Here is a 15,047-nt window from a genome sequence, read left to right on the forward strand (position 1 = left end):
CATGTTCCACTTCATTTCTAGCAGTTGTTTGCAGCAGCGCAGCACTTTCTCTCTGATTTTTGAGCAGAGCATGAGGCACGTTTGTCTCAGGTGAATAAAAAACTTTTTTTTTTAAAGATTGAAATCACCTCATTGTTTCGGTGTTTGAGCTTTATTATCATATCCCATGTCTGAATGTTCCCGGGTGCGTGTGTATCAAAGATAATGTTGTCACCAGATGCTTGGTGAGATGGTGAATGTGCTCCACTGAGCATGCGTACGCATCTCAGGGAGTGTCTTTACCTGACCGCCTGTTTTATGGCTTTTTATTGGCTGAAGCCTTTTACCTGCTCTGTTCAACTGCCCCCTTTTTGCACCCGGGTCCAAAGATCGCGGCACTGTTTGCTCAAGCCCTGAGCTGAGCTCTTCCTGTAAGAGCCGGAGTCCTGCTGTAGGCGCCTCTCAGCTCTGAACCACTTCACCTGTGGTTCATCCTCCGTCTTTCATCGAGCTAGAGGCCTCACTGGCCTTTTGTCAGTGTGGGACGAGGCCCGGTGCCCGATGTCCAAGCTGAGGCCAGATAAAGGCTTTCACCTGGGTTCCTCATCTGAGACTGAAGCTGCAGAGAAACCTCTTCCCTCTTTTGTATTTTACGTCTGTGTGAAGGACTAAAACAACACAAGTCTCTTTTAGTTCAAGGTACGTGGTTGATTGTTACTGATAATTTACAATAGTTATCACTATGTAAAACCAAAAGTTTTTAGTTTCGTGTTAGAACAATCTGGAGGAAGTTCTACTGTATCTACACTGACTGCGCTTTGAATCGTTCCCTGGTTTTGTTCTAATTCTAGTAGTTGAGTCGTGAGCATACGAGCGAAATGTTCAATGAGCATCGGAGTCTTTGTGGTTATGGTGCAAAGGCTTGAGAAAGGAGTGGCTTTATCTTTACAGTCCCGCGTGTCTGATAACGTTTGTAGGCTTCTCTGAATGTTACCTGAACGGCATCACCTTAGAGAAATGACCACAGGTCATTGTAGGAAGGGTCTTGGTTTCCAGCATCCGTTAGATGCTGCTTAATTAGTTCATTAGGTACACGTCATGTGATGACTGTCAGCTAAATGTGTAGGTGTGAGGTATGGACGCACACAGCTGAAGATGGGATCTGCTGCTTCATACGTTGGCCGGCTGTGTGGAAGCGAGAAGAAGCAGGGTGAGACTGGAGACGCCACATCTGTGTAATAACAGCACCAACACACAACTCACAGAAGCGTTTGTTCCTTCAGAGGAGGAGAGACGCCTGCGAGCTAACGACAGACCCTCCAACCTGTCCTACCGCTATGCTGTGAGTGCGTGAGCCACAGTTTTACCGGTGTTTAAATGGGAGCGACTGCTTATTCCCTGCCCTCTGTCTGTAGAACAACGCCATCAGGACCTCCAAGTACAACATTTTCACCTTCCTGCCACTGAACCTCTTCGAGCAGTTCAGGAGGCTCGCCAACGCCTACTTCCTGTTCCTGTTCATCCTGCAGGTGAGCGCAGCCTTTTTGAACGTTGACTGTATGAGGAAACAGAGTAACCGTCATGAGTTAAAATGCTGCTGCTGTTTCTGCTAGACGTCAGTGTAATCTGTGGACATATAGTACATATATTTTGACCTGTGTGTGTGTGTGTGTGTGTGTGTGTGTGTGTGTGTGTGTGTGTGTGTGTGTGTGTGTGTGTGTGTGTGTGTGTGTGTGTGTGTGTGTGTGTGTGTGTGTGTGTGACAGCTCATCCCTCAAATCTCCTCCCTCTCCTGGTTCACCACGGCGGTTCCCCTCGTCCTGGTTCTGTCTATAACAGCGGTGAAAGACGCTAGTGACGACATTGTGAGCGTATATTCAATTATAAAAATATTAAATTCTGCTCAGTGCACGTGAACAAACTTTGTTTGTTTCTTACGCTAAATGAGCAGAACAGGCACAAAAGCGACAAGCAGGTGAATAACCGCAAGGTAGACGTCCTCATCGATGGAGAGTGAGTCGTTAAAAAACTCATGTTGCATATATATATATATTGTAATTGATTAAGTCACTAATGTGATTTCGTGTTAATTATTTCAGCCTGCGAAATGAAAAGTGGATGAATGTTCAAGTTGGAGACATAATCAAACTGGAGAATAATGAGTTTGTTACTGTAAGTAAAGATGCCACAGTAAATAACAGATTCCAGCTGTTCTCTCAGTATACGAGCTTCAGTCTCCTCCTGCTGTCATCTGTCAGGCAGACCTTCTGTTGCTGTCCAGCAGCGAGCCTCTCAACCTGGTCTATGTGGAAACGGCTGAATTAGACGGGTGAGTGCGGATGTGCAGTCCGTTGGCTCATACAGTCTCACCGCCTGCTCTCCTTCTCCTCTCAGTGAAACCAACCTGAAGGTGAAGCAGGCGCTGACCGTGACTGGAGCGATGGGGGACGACGTCCGGGCCCTCGCCGCCTTCGCCGGTAGGAGCCGGCGCCGCGCAGGCAGCGCTCTGAGGCGTTGGCCTGCGCGCGTTGCTGACGCCGCGTCTCTCGCTCAGGTGAAGTGCGCTGTGAGCCTCCAAACAACCGCCTGGACAAGTTCAAGGGGACGCTGACGGTGGACGGACAGACCTTCGCCCTGGACAACGACAAGGTGCTGCTCAGAGGCTGCACCCTGAGGAACACGGAGTGGTGCTTCGGCCTGGTCGTCTTCGGGGGTACGGTGCACCTACACGTGTTATTATGATAGGAACATTTCAACGTTGAGTCATTTCTTATTCATCTACTCTTTGCTATAATTTGGCTCAACTAAAACTCCCATGAACCTGCACAGGCCCTGACACCAAGCTGATGCAGAACAGTGGTAGGACGACGTTCAAACGGACGAGCATCGATCACCTGATGAATGTCCTGGTGCTGTGTGTGAGTTTAACATCCGTGACCGTCGGACGAGGTCAAACGTGGATCTTTTGCACTGACCGACCGACTGACTGAACCGACCCCGCAGATCTTCGGCTTCCTGGCGGCCATGTGTGGCGTGCTGGCCGTCGGTAACGCCCTGTGGGAGGTGAGGGACGGCTCTGTGTTCACTGCCTTCCTGCCCCGGGAGTCGGGCGCCGGCGCCACCTTCTCGGCCTTCCTCACCTTCTGGTCCTACGTCATCGTCCTCAACACGGTGGTGCCCATTTCTCTCTACGTCAGGTACGTTCGCTGGCAGCGCCGGTCCGACAGAACCAGCACGTCCCTCCCGTACTGACGCGATCCCGTTCACCAGCGTGGAGATCATCCGCCTGGGGAACAGCTTCTTCATAGACTGGGACAGGAAGATGTACTACCCCAGGAACGACACCCCCGCCCAGGCCAGGACCACCACGCTCAACGAGGAGCTGGGGCAGATCAAGTACATCTTCAGCGACAAGACGGGAACCCTGACGCAGAACATCATGACGTTCAACAAGTGCTCCATCAACGGGAAGCCTTACGGTGAACGAGCCACTGAGCTCATACTTCAGCCCAGTTTGGCCTGAAGCACTCATTCCGCTGTGTTTGTCTCTCATTCAGGGGAACTGTTTGACTTTTCTGGACAACGAGTAGAAATAACGGAGGTGAGAGAGGAACCCAGAGGCATCACGGAAGATTTTTAGTGGAGCGTGTGTCACTTCAGGTCCTCTTTGCAGAAAACAGAAAGAGTGGACTTCTCCTGGAACCAGATGGCTGATCCCAAGTTCATCTTTCACGACCATAGTCTGGTGGAAACGGTGAGGGAGGGAAACCTGGAGGCTCAGACCTTCTTCCGTTTGCTGGCTCTGTGCCACACGGTGATGCCCGAGGAAAAGAAGGAGGGTGAGCGTCCACGGGGTGTGTGTGTGTGTGTGTGTGTGTGTGTCTGTCTGTCTGTCTGTCTGTCTGTCTGTCTGTCTGTCTGTCTGTCTGTCTGTCTGTCTGTCTGTCTGTCTGTGTGTCTGTCTCTGTGTCTGTCTCTGTGTCCGTCTGCGCGTGTGTGTGTGTTGTTTGATGGTCCCACCCCCCCCCTCTGTCTCTTCCAGGAGAGCTTTTCTATCAGGCTCAGTCCCCCGACGAAGGCGCTCTGGTGACGGCAGCCAGAAACTTTGGCTTCGTGTTCCGCTCGCGCACACCTGAGACCATCACGCTGATGGAGATGGGCACGAAGGTCACCTACGAACTCTTAGCTGTTCTTGACTTCAATAACGTGCGAAAGAGGATGTCAGTCATAGGTAACGCAGAGACGAGACGCTTGATGTCCACCTGTGTTTCCAATAATAAGGTTTTATGAATGTCACACTCATTGTTGTTGCAGTGAAAAGCCCTGAGGGCAAAATGACTTTGTACTGCAAAGGAGCAGACACCATCATCTACGAAAGGCTGCACCCGTCCTGCACCAAACTGATGGAGGTCACCACCGGGCACCTCAACGTGAGCGATGCTGAACATGTGCACACAAAGCGCCTCCGCTTGTGTCGGTGACCGCTTTCTTCCGTCCACTTGCTCAGGAGTACGCAGGCGACGGCCTTCGCACGCTGGTCCTGGCCTACAAGGACTTGGATAGGAGCTACATGGAGGAGTGGAAGCAGCGCCACCATGAGGCCAGCACCGCGATGGACGGACGGGAGGAGCGGCTGGACCAACTGTACGAAGAGATAGAGAAGGATCTGCTGGTCAGTGCTTACGGGGGAAAATAGATTATGTTCTTTACATCAGCTGTGAAACAGGTTATTGTTTTATTTGTACAGATTTATGTTTCTAACGTGTGATGTGCTGTGCTTTCGGATGCTATATTTCATTGTATTCTATTAGCTGCTGGGGGCGACAGCAGTGGAGGACAAGCTGCAGGACGGAGTGCCTCAGACCATTGAGCAACTGGCTAAAGCGGACATCAAAATCTGGGTGTTGACTGGAGACAAGCAGGGTTAGTGTCGCACGCATCAAAGCATGAGCATCAGTCCTGTGACGCGACCGTAACGGTGTGATGTGTGAATCAGAGACCGCGGAGAACATCGGCTATTCCTGCAACATGCTGAGAGAGGAGATGAGGGACATTTTCATTGTCTCCGCTAACACGGAGGAAGGAGTGAAGGAGGAGCTGCGGTAAGACAGCGAGAGCAGCACATTCAAACCCTGAAGTCTTGAGAATATACATGTGTGTTCATGTTTCCTGTGGTGGATAATAAGCCATGAAGGAAAACTTCTATTCTATTCTATTCTATTCTATTCTATTCTATTCTATTCTATTCTATTCTATTCTATTTACTCTATCTATGGTAGTGATGTTTACTATGAAGCACACTGTAACAGGGTGAAAGGCTGATAAGAGACTATAATAAAACTCAATGAGCTGTTGTGTGTCAATGAATCCCAAACACGCTGCGTATTTGTGTTGTGTTTTACAGGAACGCAAGAAGGAAAATGTGTCCGGATGCAGCGGAGGAGCCGCCCATGACCACAGGGCGCGCGGGCCTGTTCTGGCTTCAGAGGACGCAGACTGTGAAGGATGAGGAGGCGGACGGGGAATACGGTCTAGTTATAAACGGGCACAGCCTGGTGAGCGGCTCCCAGTTGTTTCCTGTTGGCTCCAGATGTGCAGATGTCACAGGTCCTTAGATGCAGCTTCCTGATCCTCTGTCGCGTCCTCAGGCCTTCGCGCTGGGGAAGAACCTGCAGCAGGAGCTGCTGAGGACGGCGTGCATGTGTCAGACGGTGATCTGCTGCAGGGTCACCCCTCTGCAGAAGGCTCAGGTGGTGGAGCTGGTGAAGAAGTACAAGCAGGCCGTCACTCTGGCCATCGGGGACGGAGCCAACGACGTCAGCATGATCAAAGGTGAGCGGCTGCGGCTCCTGAGCGCCTGCAGACGCTGAGCGGCTGCGGCTTCCGAGTGGCTGCAGACGCTGAGCGGCTGCAGCTTCTGAGCGGCTGCGGCTCCTGAGCGCCTGCAGCTTCTGAGCGGCTGCAGCTTCTGACCGCCTGCAGACGCTAAGCGGCTGCAGCTTCTGAGCGGCTGCAGCTTCTGAGCGGCTGCAGACGCTGAGCGGCTGCAGCTTCTGACCGCCTGCAGACGCTGAGCGGCTGCGGCTCCTGAGCGCCTGCAGCTTCTGAGCGGCTGCAGCTTCTGACCGCCTGCAGACGCTAAGCGGCTGCAGCTTCTGAGTGCCTGCAGACGCTAAGCGGCTGCAGCTTCTGAGCGGCTGCAGCTTCTGAGCGGCTGCAGACGCTGAGCGGCTGCAGCTTCTGACCGCCTGCAGACGCTAAGCGGCTGCAGCTTCTGAGCGGCTGCAGCTTCTGAGCGGCTGCAGACGCTGAGCGGCTGCAGCTTCTGACCGCCTGCAGACGCTGAGCGGCTGCGGCTCCTGAGCGCCTGCAGCTTCTGAGCGGCTGCAGCTTCTGACCGCCTGCAGACGCTAAGCGGCTGCAGCTTCTGAGTGCCTGCAGACGCTAAGCGGCTGCAGCTTCTGAGCGGCTGCAGCTTCTGAGCGGCTGCAGACGCTGAGCGGCTGCAGCTTCTGACCGCCTGCAGACGCTGAGCGGCTGCGGCTTCTGAGCGCCTGCAGACGCTGAGCGGCTGCGGCTTCCGAGTGGCTGCAGACGCTGAGCGGCTGCAGCTTCTGAGCGCCTGCAGACGCTGGTTGTGAGCTCTCCTTCCCCTCTGCCCTGCAGCTGCTCACATCGGCGTGGGCATCAGCGGGCAGGAGGGCATGCAGGCCGTCCTCTCCAGCGACTTCTCCTTCGCCCAGTTCCGGTACCTGCAGCGCCTCCTGCTGGTGCACGGCCGCTGGTCCTACCTGCGCATGTGCACGTTCCTGCGGTACTTCTTCTACAAGAACTTCACCTTCACCTTCGTGCACTTCTGGTACGCCTTCTTCTGCGGCTTCTCTGCACAGGTGAAGGACGTGATTTCAAACCTTCCATCCCAGTTGTCGAGGCATGAATGCGTTTCATGTGTCTTTGCTGCTGTTGCTCACAGACGGTGTATGACGAGTGGTTCATTACCATGTACAACCTGATTTACACAGCACTTCCTGTTCTGGGCATGAGCCTCTTTGACCAGGTACGAGCTGACGTCACTAAACCTCCTCGCGCTGCCCTGGATTAGGTTCACATTCGTCCCCACCCTTCTCTGCTGCAGGACGTGAACGACCGTTGGAGCTTCCAGTACCCTCAGCTCTACACTCCAGGCCAGCGCAACATGTACTTCAGCAAGCGGGCGTTTGTGAGCTGCATGGTCCACAGCTGCTACAGCTCCCTGGTTCTGCTCTTCGTCCCGTGGGCCGCCATCCAGGACACGGTGCGGGACGACGGCAAAGACATCGCAGACTATCAGTCCTTCGCGCTGCTGGCGCAGACCTGTCTGCTGGTCGTCGTGAGCGTCCAGGTGAGCCGCTCCTCATTTAATATGGGCATTTCGCGCCCACACTCGCAGGACGTTTCCATGACTGTGACGTCCTCTTCCAGCTGTGTCTGGACACCCTTTACTGGACAGCGGTGAACCAGTTTTTTGTGTGGGGCAGCCTGGCCGCCTACTTCGCCATCACATTCACCATGTACAGCAATGGCATGTTCTTCATCTTCACCTCCTCCTTCCCCTTCATCGGTGAGTGTGCTGACCCTGCTCTTGTTTCTGACAGACATTATTTTTATCCCATATTAGAAATCCACTGCTCATTATCCTGTTACACCCTCCGCGTTAGAGTCGTATGTAACACTAAAGCTCTTTTGCTGTGTTGTCGCTGCTGCTGGGATGTTTCTGGGAGTTCAGGCACCGCGAGAAACTCTCTGAACCAGCCCAACGTGTGGCTGACCATCCTCCTGACCTCCCTGCTCTGTATTCTGCCTGTGGTGGCCTTCCGCTTCATACTTATTCAGCTTCGGCCCACCATCAATGAAAAGGTACTTTATCATGATGCTAAAATGTGCTTTCAAGCGAAACTGGCCTTAACTATGACCAAGGAAAAGATTGAATATTCAGTTTATTCCTTCATTGGCTTGAATACTATGGAAAGTTATTTATTAAAAGTCTAAAGTTTAAGATGACATCAGCGTCTCCATTCCTTGACTCTTTTCTCCTTCCAGGTGAGAAACAAGGTCCGAACGGAGGTTCTGCCGGCGCCGGCGCCGCGGCGCCCGCCTGTCCGGCGCATCAGCACCCGTCGCTCGGGCTACGCCTTCTCCCACGCTCAGGGCTACGGTGACCTGGTGACCTCCAGGAGGTTCCTCCTGAAGCGGCCCATGAAGAGTCGCCCGGTGCTGTTCATGCAGACGGACTCCCCGCTGGCCCAGAATCAGCCCCAGCACTACCGCACCATCGCAGAGGAGCCAGAGGAGGCGCAGAGCCCTTAGAGCAGCAGCACTGGGTTAATGCAGCACACGAAGCCAAAAGGACCACAGCACGGTTTCACTTAATGTCAGTACAGCTGTGTGATTGGTTCCTGACTTTGCTTTTATTTTGAAAAACAGAGTTTTACTTTGTGTGTTTTTATAGATGTCTCTGTTCAATGTTGCCCCCAATAATTAGCTCTAATTCGGTTTCATGAAATTCCATCTCATGACTCAGGACTTCATTCTAATAAATATATAATAAATCTTTTTGCCTTTTTACTTTGACGTTTACATAATTATTCCAATAACTGTTTCGTAATTCTCACATGCACCGGCAGGGGTCACTGTTGTCTGTAGAACTGTTTAGCATCATAATGCGACTAGGTCAGCAGGCAGTAGATAAAAAGAAAAAAGTTTGTCTCTGCATTTTCTGTCATTGTGAGTTTCATTTTATAATTTTAGACATTAAACATAGTTTTACCTCCTGGATGTTTTGGCTGGATTGTCTTAATGTGAATATTGGAGATCATTTGTAAACAAAACTAATTTCAAGCACTTTTTAATAAAAAGTACAGCAGATTATCAAAAATGTGCACATCAGCTGTTTTCTGGTAACAATAATATATCACAAAACTGAAGCTAAAATTAAATTAGGTGAATTTTTTTTTAACAGGATTCAGGTTGGATTCGTGCGCAGATATGTCTTAAAATGCTTTTCTCTCCTGTATTTTTCATAAGCTGACCTCTTTTTCTGAGCTTCAAACCAAAGTGTGAGGGATGTGTTTGCATTATGCATGCAGCCATGTGCACTTTCACCCCCTCTCTTCTTCTCCACATGCATCTCATCCCTGTAGCTGTAGGCTGCAGAGCGTCCTCTATGACGTCACCGGTGGAGGGCTGCCCTCGAATGGCACCGACCCAGAGCAGCTTTCATTTTGCCTTATGATCCATGAACCCAGAATGAAACAGGTCGGTGCCCAAAATGTTACAGATAATGGGTTTGTGAAGAAATCTGTAGCACACATTGCCCTAGAGTTGGTATTCATGTGATAATGCTGATGTTGTGCTCCTCCCCTCCAGTTCAACCCATACTTCTGCTCCTCCTCCTGTGCAGCACACTCAGCAGCTTCCACAGGCTCCAGTGAAGGTCACTGCATGATCCAACAGAGAAGCGACACGCTGTATAAATAGCCCGCGTATGTGACACACCCCTCACCACAAACATTACACAGAGTACTGGTCCTGAGAGTGGGATGAATCAGGAGCACAGAATGACATCACAACGTCCCCGACGCAAAAACACAGCGAGTAACAAGTGTAATCAGGTCAAAGGACACAAGGAGAGACATTTGAACACGCAGATACAGAAGCTGACTCCTGCAATCCTCTGAGGTCAGAGGTCAGGTAGGAAGCAGCAGCTCGGTTTGCCTGGTTAGCTCCTGTAAGAGGAGACATGGGCTTCAGGAGGAGGAGAATGTCACACATTGTGGTCCAACTTGTGCCGAGGAAGCTCCGTGAGGCAAGAAACCCTCAAATATGATGAAATGTCATCAGTGGTGACAAACATTACGGCATCAGGTGTGCTGCTGTAAGCTACCTGTTAGCGGTGTCATGTTATATATATGCATGCATGTGCTAGACACAGAGCTCCATCTATAAGTGGTATCAGATGAAAGCCTTGTGTCTAAATAAAGGGTTACTTTAAACCTTCGTGCTCACTCGTTCGTAGTGAGGGGGTGAAGCACAGCATGTTCCACCAGCGGACGCGACCCGCTCTGTTCTGTGGTGACCACAGAACATCACGCTGTTCCGTTTGGCGTCCTGCACGGGGGCAAACAGGCAAAAGTCCCCTGAACCAGTGTTTGGAGGAGGCAGCGGGAATCACGTGAAGCACAGCTGCACGAGTCCCATTGACCCCATTCAAAGAGAGTCCACAAGGTCTTGTTTGGCCAAGAGGTGGAGGGGATTATTCACAGAAAGGTTCAGGGTCCGGTTTGTGAGGCAAAACCAGAACACTGGAGAAAGGACGGCTCCTAAACCGTTCTTTAAACCTTCATTCACGCTGAACTATTTGTCTGTCAGTTGTCTATTGTGAGTCATCACAGACTGTCCCTGAATTCTCACATTTGCAGCACTGGTAAAAAAAACCAACATTTTGACCCCATAAGCTCTGAAGTGGACATCAATCATTTACCGGCACAGTTGCGTCTGTGCCTCCGTGGGCGCTGGTCACGAACAGCCTCCTGTGGCAAACGCTGAGTCAGCGACGCTCCGAGGCCACGAACCGCTTCCGTTCCTTCACGGCCTTAAACCCCTAGAGCTTCACCTGACGGAGCAGCAAATGATTCATATTCTGGCAAGTTAGACGTCAAAGCTGGTGCTCGGCTGAAAAAGGAGGAAATTACAGAGCTTCTCTAGAGAAAAGGAGCAATTATGGTCAAATATTATGAAAGAAAAAAGAAATATTTGCACAGTGTGATCAACACATTTCATGAATAAATCAATCTGTAAAAGCTTTAACAGACTTCGAAGATTCATTTATTTAAACAGCTCCACTTTGATTATACTCATTCACAATGTTAAGTGACAGGTTATAGTTTACACAAATTAAGAACAGCATCATTTTAAGTAAACAAGTCATTTCAGTAAAACAGATGACGAGCATTACAACACATAATAGAAAAATCATGTTTAAAAAGGCACATTCCACACGACGGAAGCAGCATCAGTTTAAAATACCTGATAACACTATTCACACAGATTGAAGGATTATTGCTTTGATTATTGCTGATAGAAGTCAACTATGTGCATTTACTGTATTCGATCGTTGGGGAGGTTTTAAAGCAGCAAATGGACAAAGTATGTTGTTCCTCCTTCGGAGTTTCAATTTGCATAATTAAATCTGATGCCACGATCAAAAGGAAGACGTTTCATGTCATTTGACTAATAACTAATCTACTAAACCACTGGATACGAGAAGCACACACTCAAAGTCACATATTCCAGAGGCCGAGCCTAAATATTTAGTGAAGCCAGGGTCTGGTCCAGCGTCCGGTACCGGGCCCGCGCCGCTCTCCTCCTATAGGACTCCCCAGCACCTGTGCAGCAGCACGTCTTCTCCACAGCCCGTGTCCAGCAGGCGGTTTCCACACTCCTCCCAGCGACACACCTCGCCCTTCTCCAGCAGCACGAACTTCCACTCCGCGTGGCTGTCGGCGGGCAGGCTCAGCGCCGCCGCCCAGTGCCCGTCCCCGGCCCGCTCCAGCGGGATGAACTCCCTCCAGTTGCCCAGCTCGGGCCGGTTCCCGGTCACGGCCACCGTCTGGTGCGGGTTCTGAGCCGTGTAGTGGGTGTGGAAGGTGACGCTGACGCTCTGGGGCATCGGCTGCACAGCCACCACCTTCTTCTCCTCACCGGCGCCGAGCGCGGGCTTCGGTTGGACTTCATCCTCAGCGGCTCTGAGAGGAACCGGCCCGGCGTTTTGGTCACTTTGAGCCAAAGGTGAAGCGCAAACATTCATCCAGGGGAGAACTTGGTAGTTACTGTCTGTGATCCACTCATTGTGGTCCATAGTCGCCTCCATTATACTGATTTCAGTCTTTTCACACTCCTCATCCTCCTCCTTCACTTGCATTTCCTTCTTCCTCACACTTTCTCCACATCCTGCTCTGACCTCCACGCCTCCCGCATTTTCTCTGGCCGTCGTCTTCATGGGTTCACTGGTGACACTGGCTGTAATCTGTGCCATGTACTGGTCCAGCGCGCTCTGGTAGCGGTCGTCAACCTCGTGGCCGAAGACGTCCTCATTGGCTGCGGCCGACCCGTATTCAGCCCAGTCTGTGGACACGCTGAGGGGTTTCTGCTCGTTAACGGACCCGTGACGGTCATCAGTGGCAAATGACGCCTCGGCGCCGCTCTGGGCCTCGGCGCCGCTCTGGGCCTCGGCCCATTCTTCAGGCCGTGCTCTACAGGCCGCAGCATTAACCGCGGTTTCCAGCTCGGCACCAGCATCCGGCGAATCGGGGCTGACGGCCATGCTTGAAATGCCGCTCTCTGGTCCAACAGCGGGGGAGGCGGCGCCGTCCCGCTCGGTCTCCGTCTGCTCGCTTTGCTCAAAGGACAGCGGGTCAATTTTACAGATGGAAGGATTCACGCCACCGACAGGAGAGGTCGCTTCAGAGACAGCATTTGGCTGCTGTGTGGTGGAAGACGCAGTCAGAGAGGCTCCCTCTGACTTGACAGGGGCACCGGCACCACCGGCACCACCGGCACCACCGGCACCACCGGCACCACCGGCACCACCGGCACCACCGGCACCACCGGCACCACCGGCGTCAGCAGCAGAATCGACCCGTGTCTCGAAGGCTTCGTGGGCTCCCATGCGGTCACGCTGCTGGTCTTTACACGCGGTGACATTCTGATCCGACTCTTCGTCGCATCCACACGGAACCAGAGCCGCCAAATGGTTATTGGTCCTGGAGCCGTTTTGCTGCTGTGGAGGTTCTTCAGCCAACGGAACCACTGAACTGGGCTGAGTTAAACTACCCAAGCCTGAGACTTTAGCTTGTGAATCAGAGGAGAGCCCCGTCCGGCTGCTGTCATCACTCTGCGTGGACTCGCGTTCCTTCACCTCATGAACGGCAGCCATTTCGTCCTCATCCTGTTTTTGATTATTTTGCAAACGCAGACGTTGCTTCTCATCTTCGCTCCGATGCGTCACACGGTTTTTCAAGGTCTCATCAATACTTTCATTAATGGCAGAGGTTTGGTCAAAGGGCACGGGACTGTCCACTGCAGGTTCCACCTGCTTTTCCGGGATCTTAACATGTTTCTGATCCTCCTCCAACACCTGAAAGGGACATGGAAAGTTTAGTTCTTCCACCGTCTGTCACAGTTTAAACGAAAACGTACAAATGCAAAAGGCCTAAAAGCTCTTCCTTCACATTTGAATCATCACATCTCATCAATAACCAATCCCAGTACAAGGGGCCCCTGGACGCATGGCTTTGACTGGTCTGGTGGTACCTGGTGGCTGCTGGCTGGTACCGGGTGGCCGTAGGCTGGTACCGGGTGGCCGTAGGCCGGAACCGGGCGGCCATAGGCTGGTACCGGTACCGGGCGGCCTCCGTGTGCAGAAGAACACGGCGGGGGCTTCTTTTCATCAGCAGCAGCGCGGCGCAGTCGGACATTGGGATGAATGAGAGAAGCCGCCTCCTTCACATCTGATGAGCCTTCATCACTCACATCTGTAATCAATTCAACATTAGTTTATGCAATATATCATCGCTCTGCAGGGAAACAAAAACGATTCATTTTTCCAACTTATGTTTAATAAACTCTCATTTTAATTTTATTCTCATATTTACCTTTGAACCTTTGTAAAACTGGGCCACAGTTTGACAGTCAATTGATAGTTAAGCACCAGCTTTTCCATGAAACGCATTACTTTTTTTTATGTGAATGATATTATGCATTAACTCGTATATTTTTACTATCTTCAGTTGAACAATAATTCTAGATTTAACATGTAGGTGCAGTGGAAATGGCACAATTGTAAAAGTTACATAAACTATTTTAAATATTAATGTGCAATAATGTGCAATTTAACAAATTTAATTCCAGACAGTAACTAGGTGCAAATGATAATAAATTAACCAGGTTTGACTAAATGAATAAACACTAAGTTTTTTCCATGTTGAATATTCATTCCCAGCTCGGTTTAGACACTTGAACCAGTTCCAACACCTGTAACCCACTGGCCTGCGACACGTGATCGATCTATTTGCGGCTCGCCGTTACCTGTTGAGTCCGTGCGGCCGAACGCGTCCTCGGGGTTCGGCTCGGGGTTCGGCTCGGGGTTCGGCTCGTGTTCCGGGCGGTTCGCCGTCGCGCCTCTCCCGCCGTCGCCGTCGGCGGCTGCGGCCGTGGGCCTCCTCCGCTTCCCCCTCACGGTCCGGTAGATGACGAAGGCGGCCAGCACCGACACCAGCGCCACCGCGGCCAGAACCACGGCGGGACCGTGGCGCCCGATCATGCAGAAGAGCGAGGCCAGGTCCGCGCGCCTCTCCACGGCCACGGCGTTGCTGTTCTTCAGCGGCATCGCGGTCAGCTGCGGAAATAACGGGCCCGGTTACGACGTCCGTCCGTGCGTGCGTGTGTGCGCATCGAAGGCCCGGATCCGACTGGCGGTGCCGCAGGCTGTGGACCGCACGCCCCCCCTCGCCACGTTTTCAAGCGTGACCTCTTGTTGCTGCAGCGCCGCTCACAGCAGGTGCGAGCCGCTGATTGGCTGACGGGATCACGGGGAGTCCGCGTTCATTCATAAAACAGGGGGAGGCGGCGTTTTTGCGCAGGACATGAATCAAACGAGCTAAAAATATTCCGCAGCACAGTGAGAGGATTTAGACGCATGTGTCATCACTAGATGTGCAATAAATGTGTGCAAGTTATAAAAATGGGATAAATATGCGGCTCTCAGTCAAAAGATGTGCAGGTTGATGACGTTTATAGTCATATATTTACTATTTGATATTATTTTTTTATATTTTATATTTATATTTTTACTCTTTACAGGAAAGACCTTTTCTGCTAGTTCGAAAACTAGAAAAATAATAATATTTCGTTTGTGCTTTTTTTCGATTGTGTGACTTAGATCTAACCTCTTGAAACACGAGTGAACTTCAGACTTTTGTGTAACAGCTCCACCTGATGGAGGGTTGTATTAACGTTTGGAGCTGCTCCAG

General features: G+C 51.4%; 2 protein-coding genes across 3 annotated transcripts; one reads left to right on the top strand and one right to left on the bottom strand.

The window, feature by feature from the left end:
- The first annotated feature begins 396 nt into the window (after positions 1-396).
- On the top strand, positions 397-8,880 carry atp8b5b (ATPase phospholipid transporting 8B5b). Its single transcript, XM_029168404.2, has 28 exons — positions 397-678; positions 1,106-1,189; positions 1,263-1,321; positions 1,395-1,508; positions 1,746-1,844; positions 1,931-1,992; positions 2,079-2,151; positions 2,238-2,308; positions 2,374-2,456; positions 2,534-2,692; positions 2,809-2,897; positions 2,983-3,176; positions 3,250-3,458; positions 3,537-3,580; positions 3,653-3,818; positions 4,022-4,210; positions 4,294-4,409; positions 4,487-4,651; positions 4,791-4,902; positions 4,976-5,081; positions 5,384-5,534; positions 5,628-5,811; positions 6,646-6,869; positions 6,953-7,036; positions 7,115-7,360; positions 7,441-7,579; positions 7,745-7,875; positions 8,059-8,880. The coding sequence occupies exons 2-28, from the start codon at positions 1,135-1,137 to the stop codon at positions 8,323-8,325; spliced, it is 3,591 nt and encodes a 1,196-aa protein (XP_029024237.1). The 5' UTR covers positions 397-678; positions 1,106-1,134; the 3' UTR covers positions 8,326-8,880.
- Positions 8,881-10,819: 1,939 nt separating this feature from the next.
- On the bottom strand, positions 10,820-14,584 carry stbd1 (starch binding domain 1). 2 transcript variants are annotated; one of them, XM_029169721.2, is made up of 3 exons: positions 14,104-14,584; positions 13,330-13,550; positions 10,820-13,153 (listed from the first exon to the last, which is right to left on the bottom strand). In XM_029169721.2, exons 1-3 carry the CDS (start codon positions 14,402-14,404, stop codon positions 11,384-11,386), a joined length of 2,292 nt encoding a protein of 763 aa, XP_029025554.1. In that variant the 5' UTR covers positions 14,405-14,584; the 3' UTR covers positions 10,820-11,383. The 2 variants fall into 2 exon arrangements, with proteins under 2 accessions (XP_029025554.1, XP_055369525.1); XM_055513550.1 differs by having other exon boundaries at positions 13,351-13,550; positions 14,104-14,583.
- Positions 14,585-15,047: the final 463 nt, after the last annotated feature.

This window comes from Betta splendens, chromosome 12, assembly GCF_900634795.4.
Source record: "Betta splendens chromosome 12, fBetSpl5.4, whole genome shotgun sequence".
Taxonomy (NCBI): Eukaryota; Metazoa; Chordata; class Actinopteri; order Anabantiformes; family Osphronemidae; genus Betta; species Betta splendens.

What these genes read in the sequence shown, in the direction of transcription:
- stbd1 (XM_029169721.2), bottom strand. Translation starts at nt 14,404, where the DNA reads ATGCCGCTGAAGAACAGCAACGCCGTGGCCGTGGAGAGGCGCGCGGAC. An exon ending in CGGCCGCACGGACTCAACAG is followed by an intron (nt 13,551 to 14,103) that starts GTAACGGCGAGC and finishes AATTGATTACAG; the next exon opens with ATGTGAGTGATGAAGGCTCA. An exon ending in TACCAGCCAGCAGCCACCAG is followed by an intron (nt 13,154 to 13,329) that starts GTACCACCAGAC and finishes TGTCCCTTTCAG; the next exon opens with GTGTTGGAGGAGGATCAGAA.
- atp8b5b (XM_029168404.2), top strand. Translation starts at nt 1,135, where the DNA reads ATGGGATCTGCTGCTTCATACGTTGGCCGGCTGTGTGGAAGCGAGAAG. An exon ending in CTCCTCCTTCCCCTTCATCG is followed by an intron (nt 7,580 to 7,744) that starts GTGAGTGTGCTG and finishes CTGGGAGTTCAG; the next exon opens with GCACCGCGAGAAACTCTCTG. An exon ending in GGCCCACCATCAATGAAAAG is followed by an intron (nt 7,876 to 8,058) that starts GTACTTTATCAT and finishes TTCTCCTTCCAG; the next exon opens with GTGAGAAACAAGGTCCGAAC.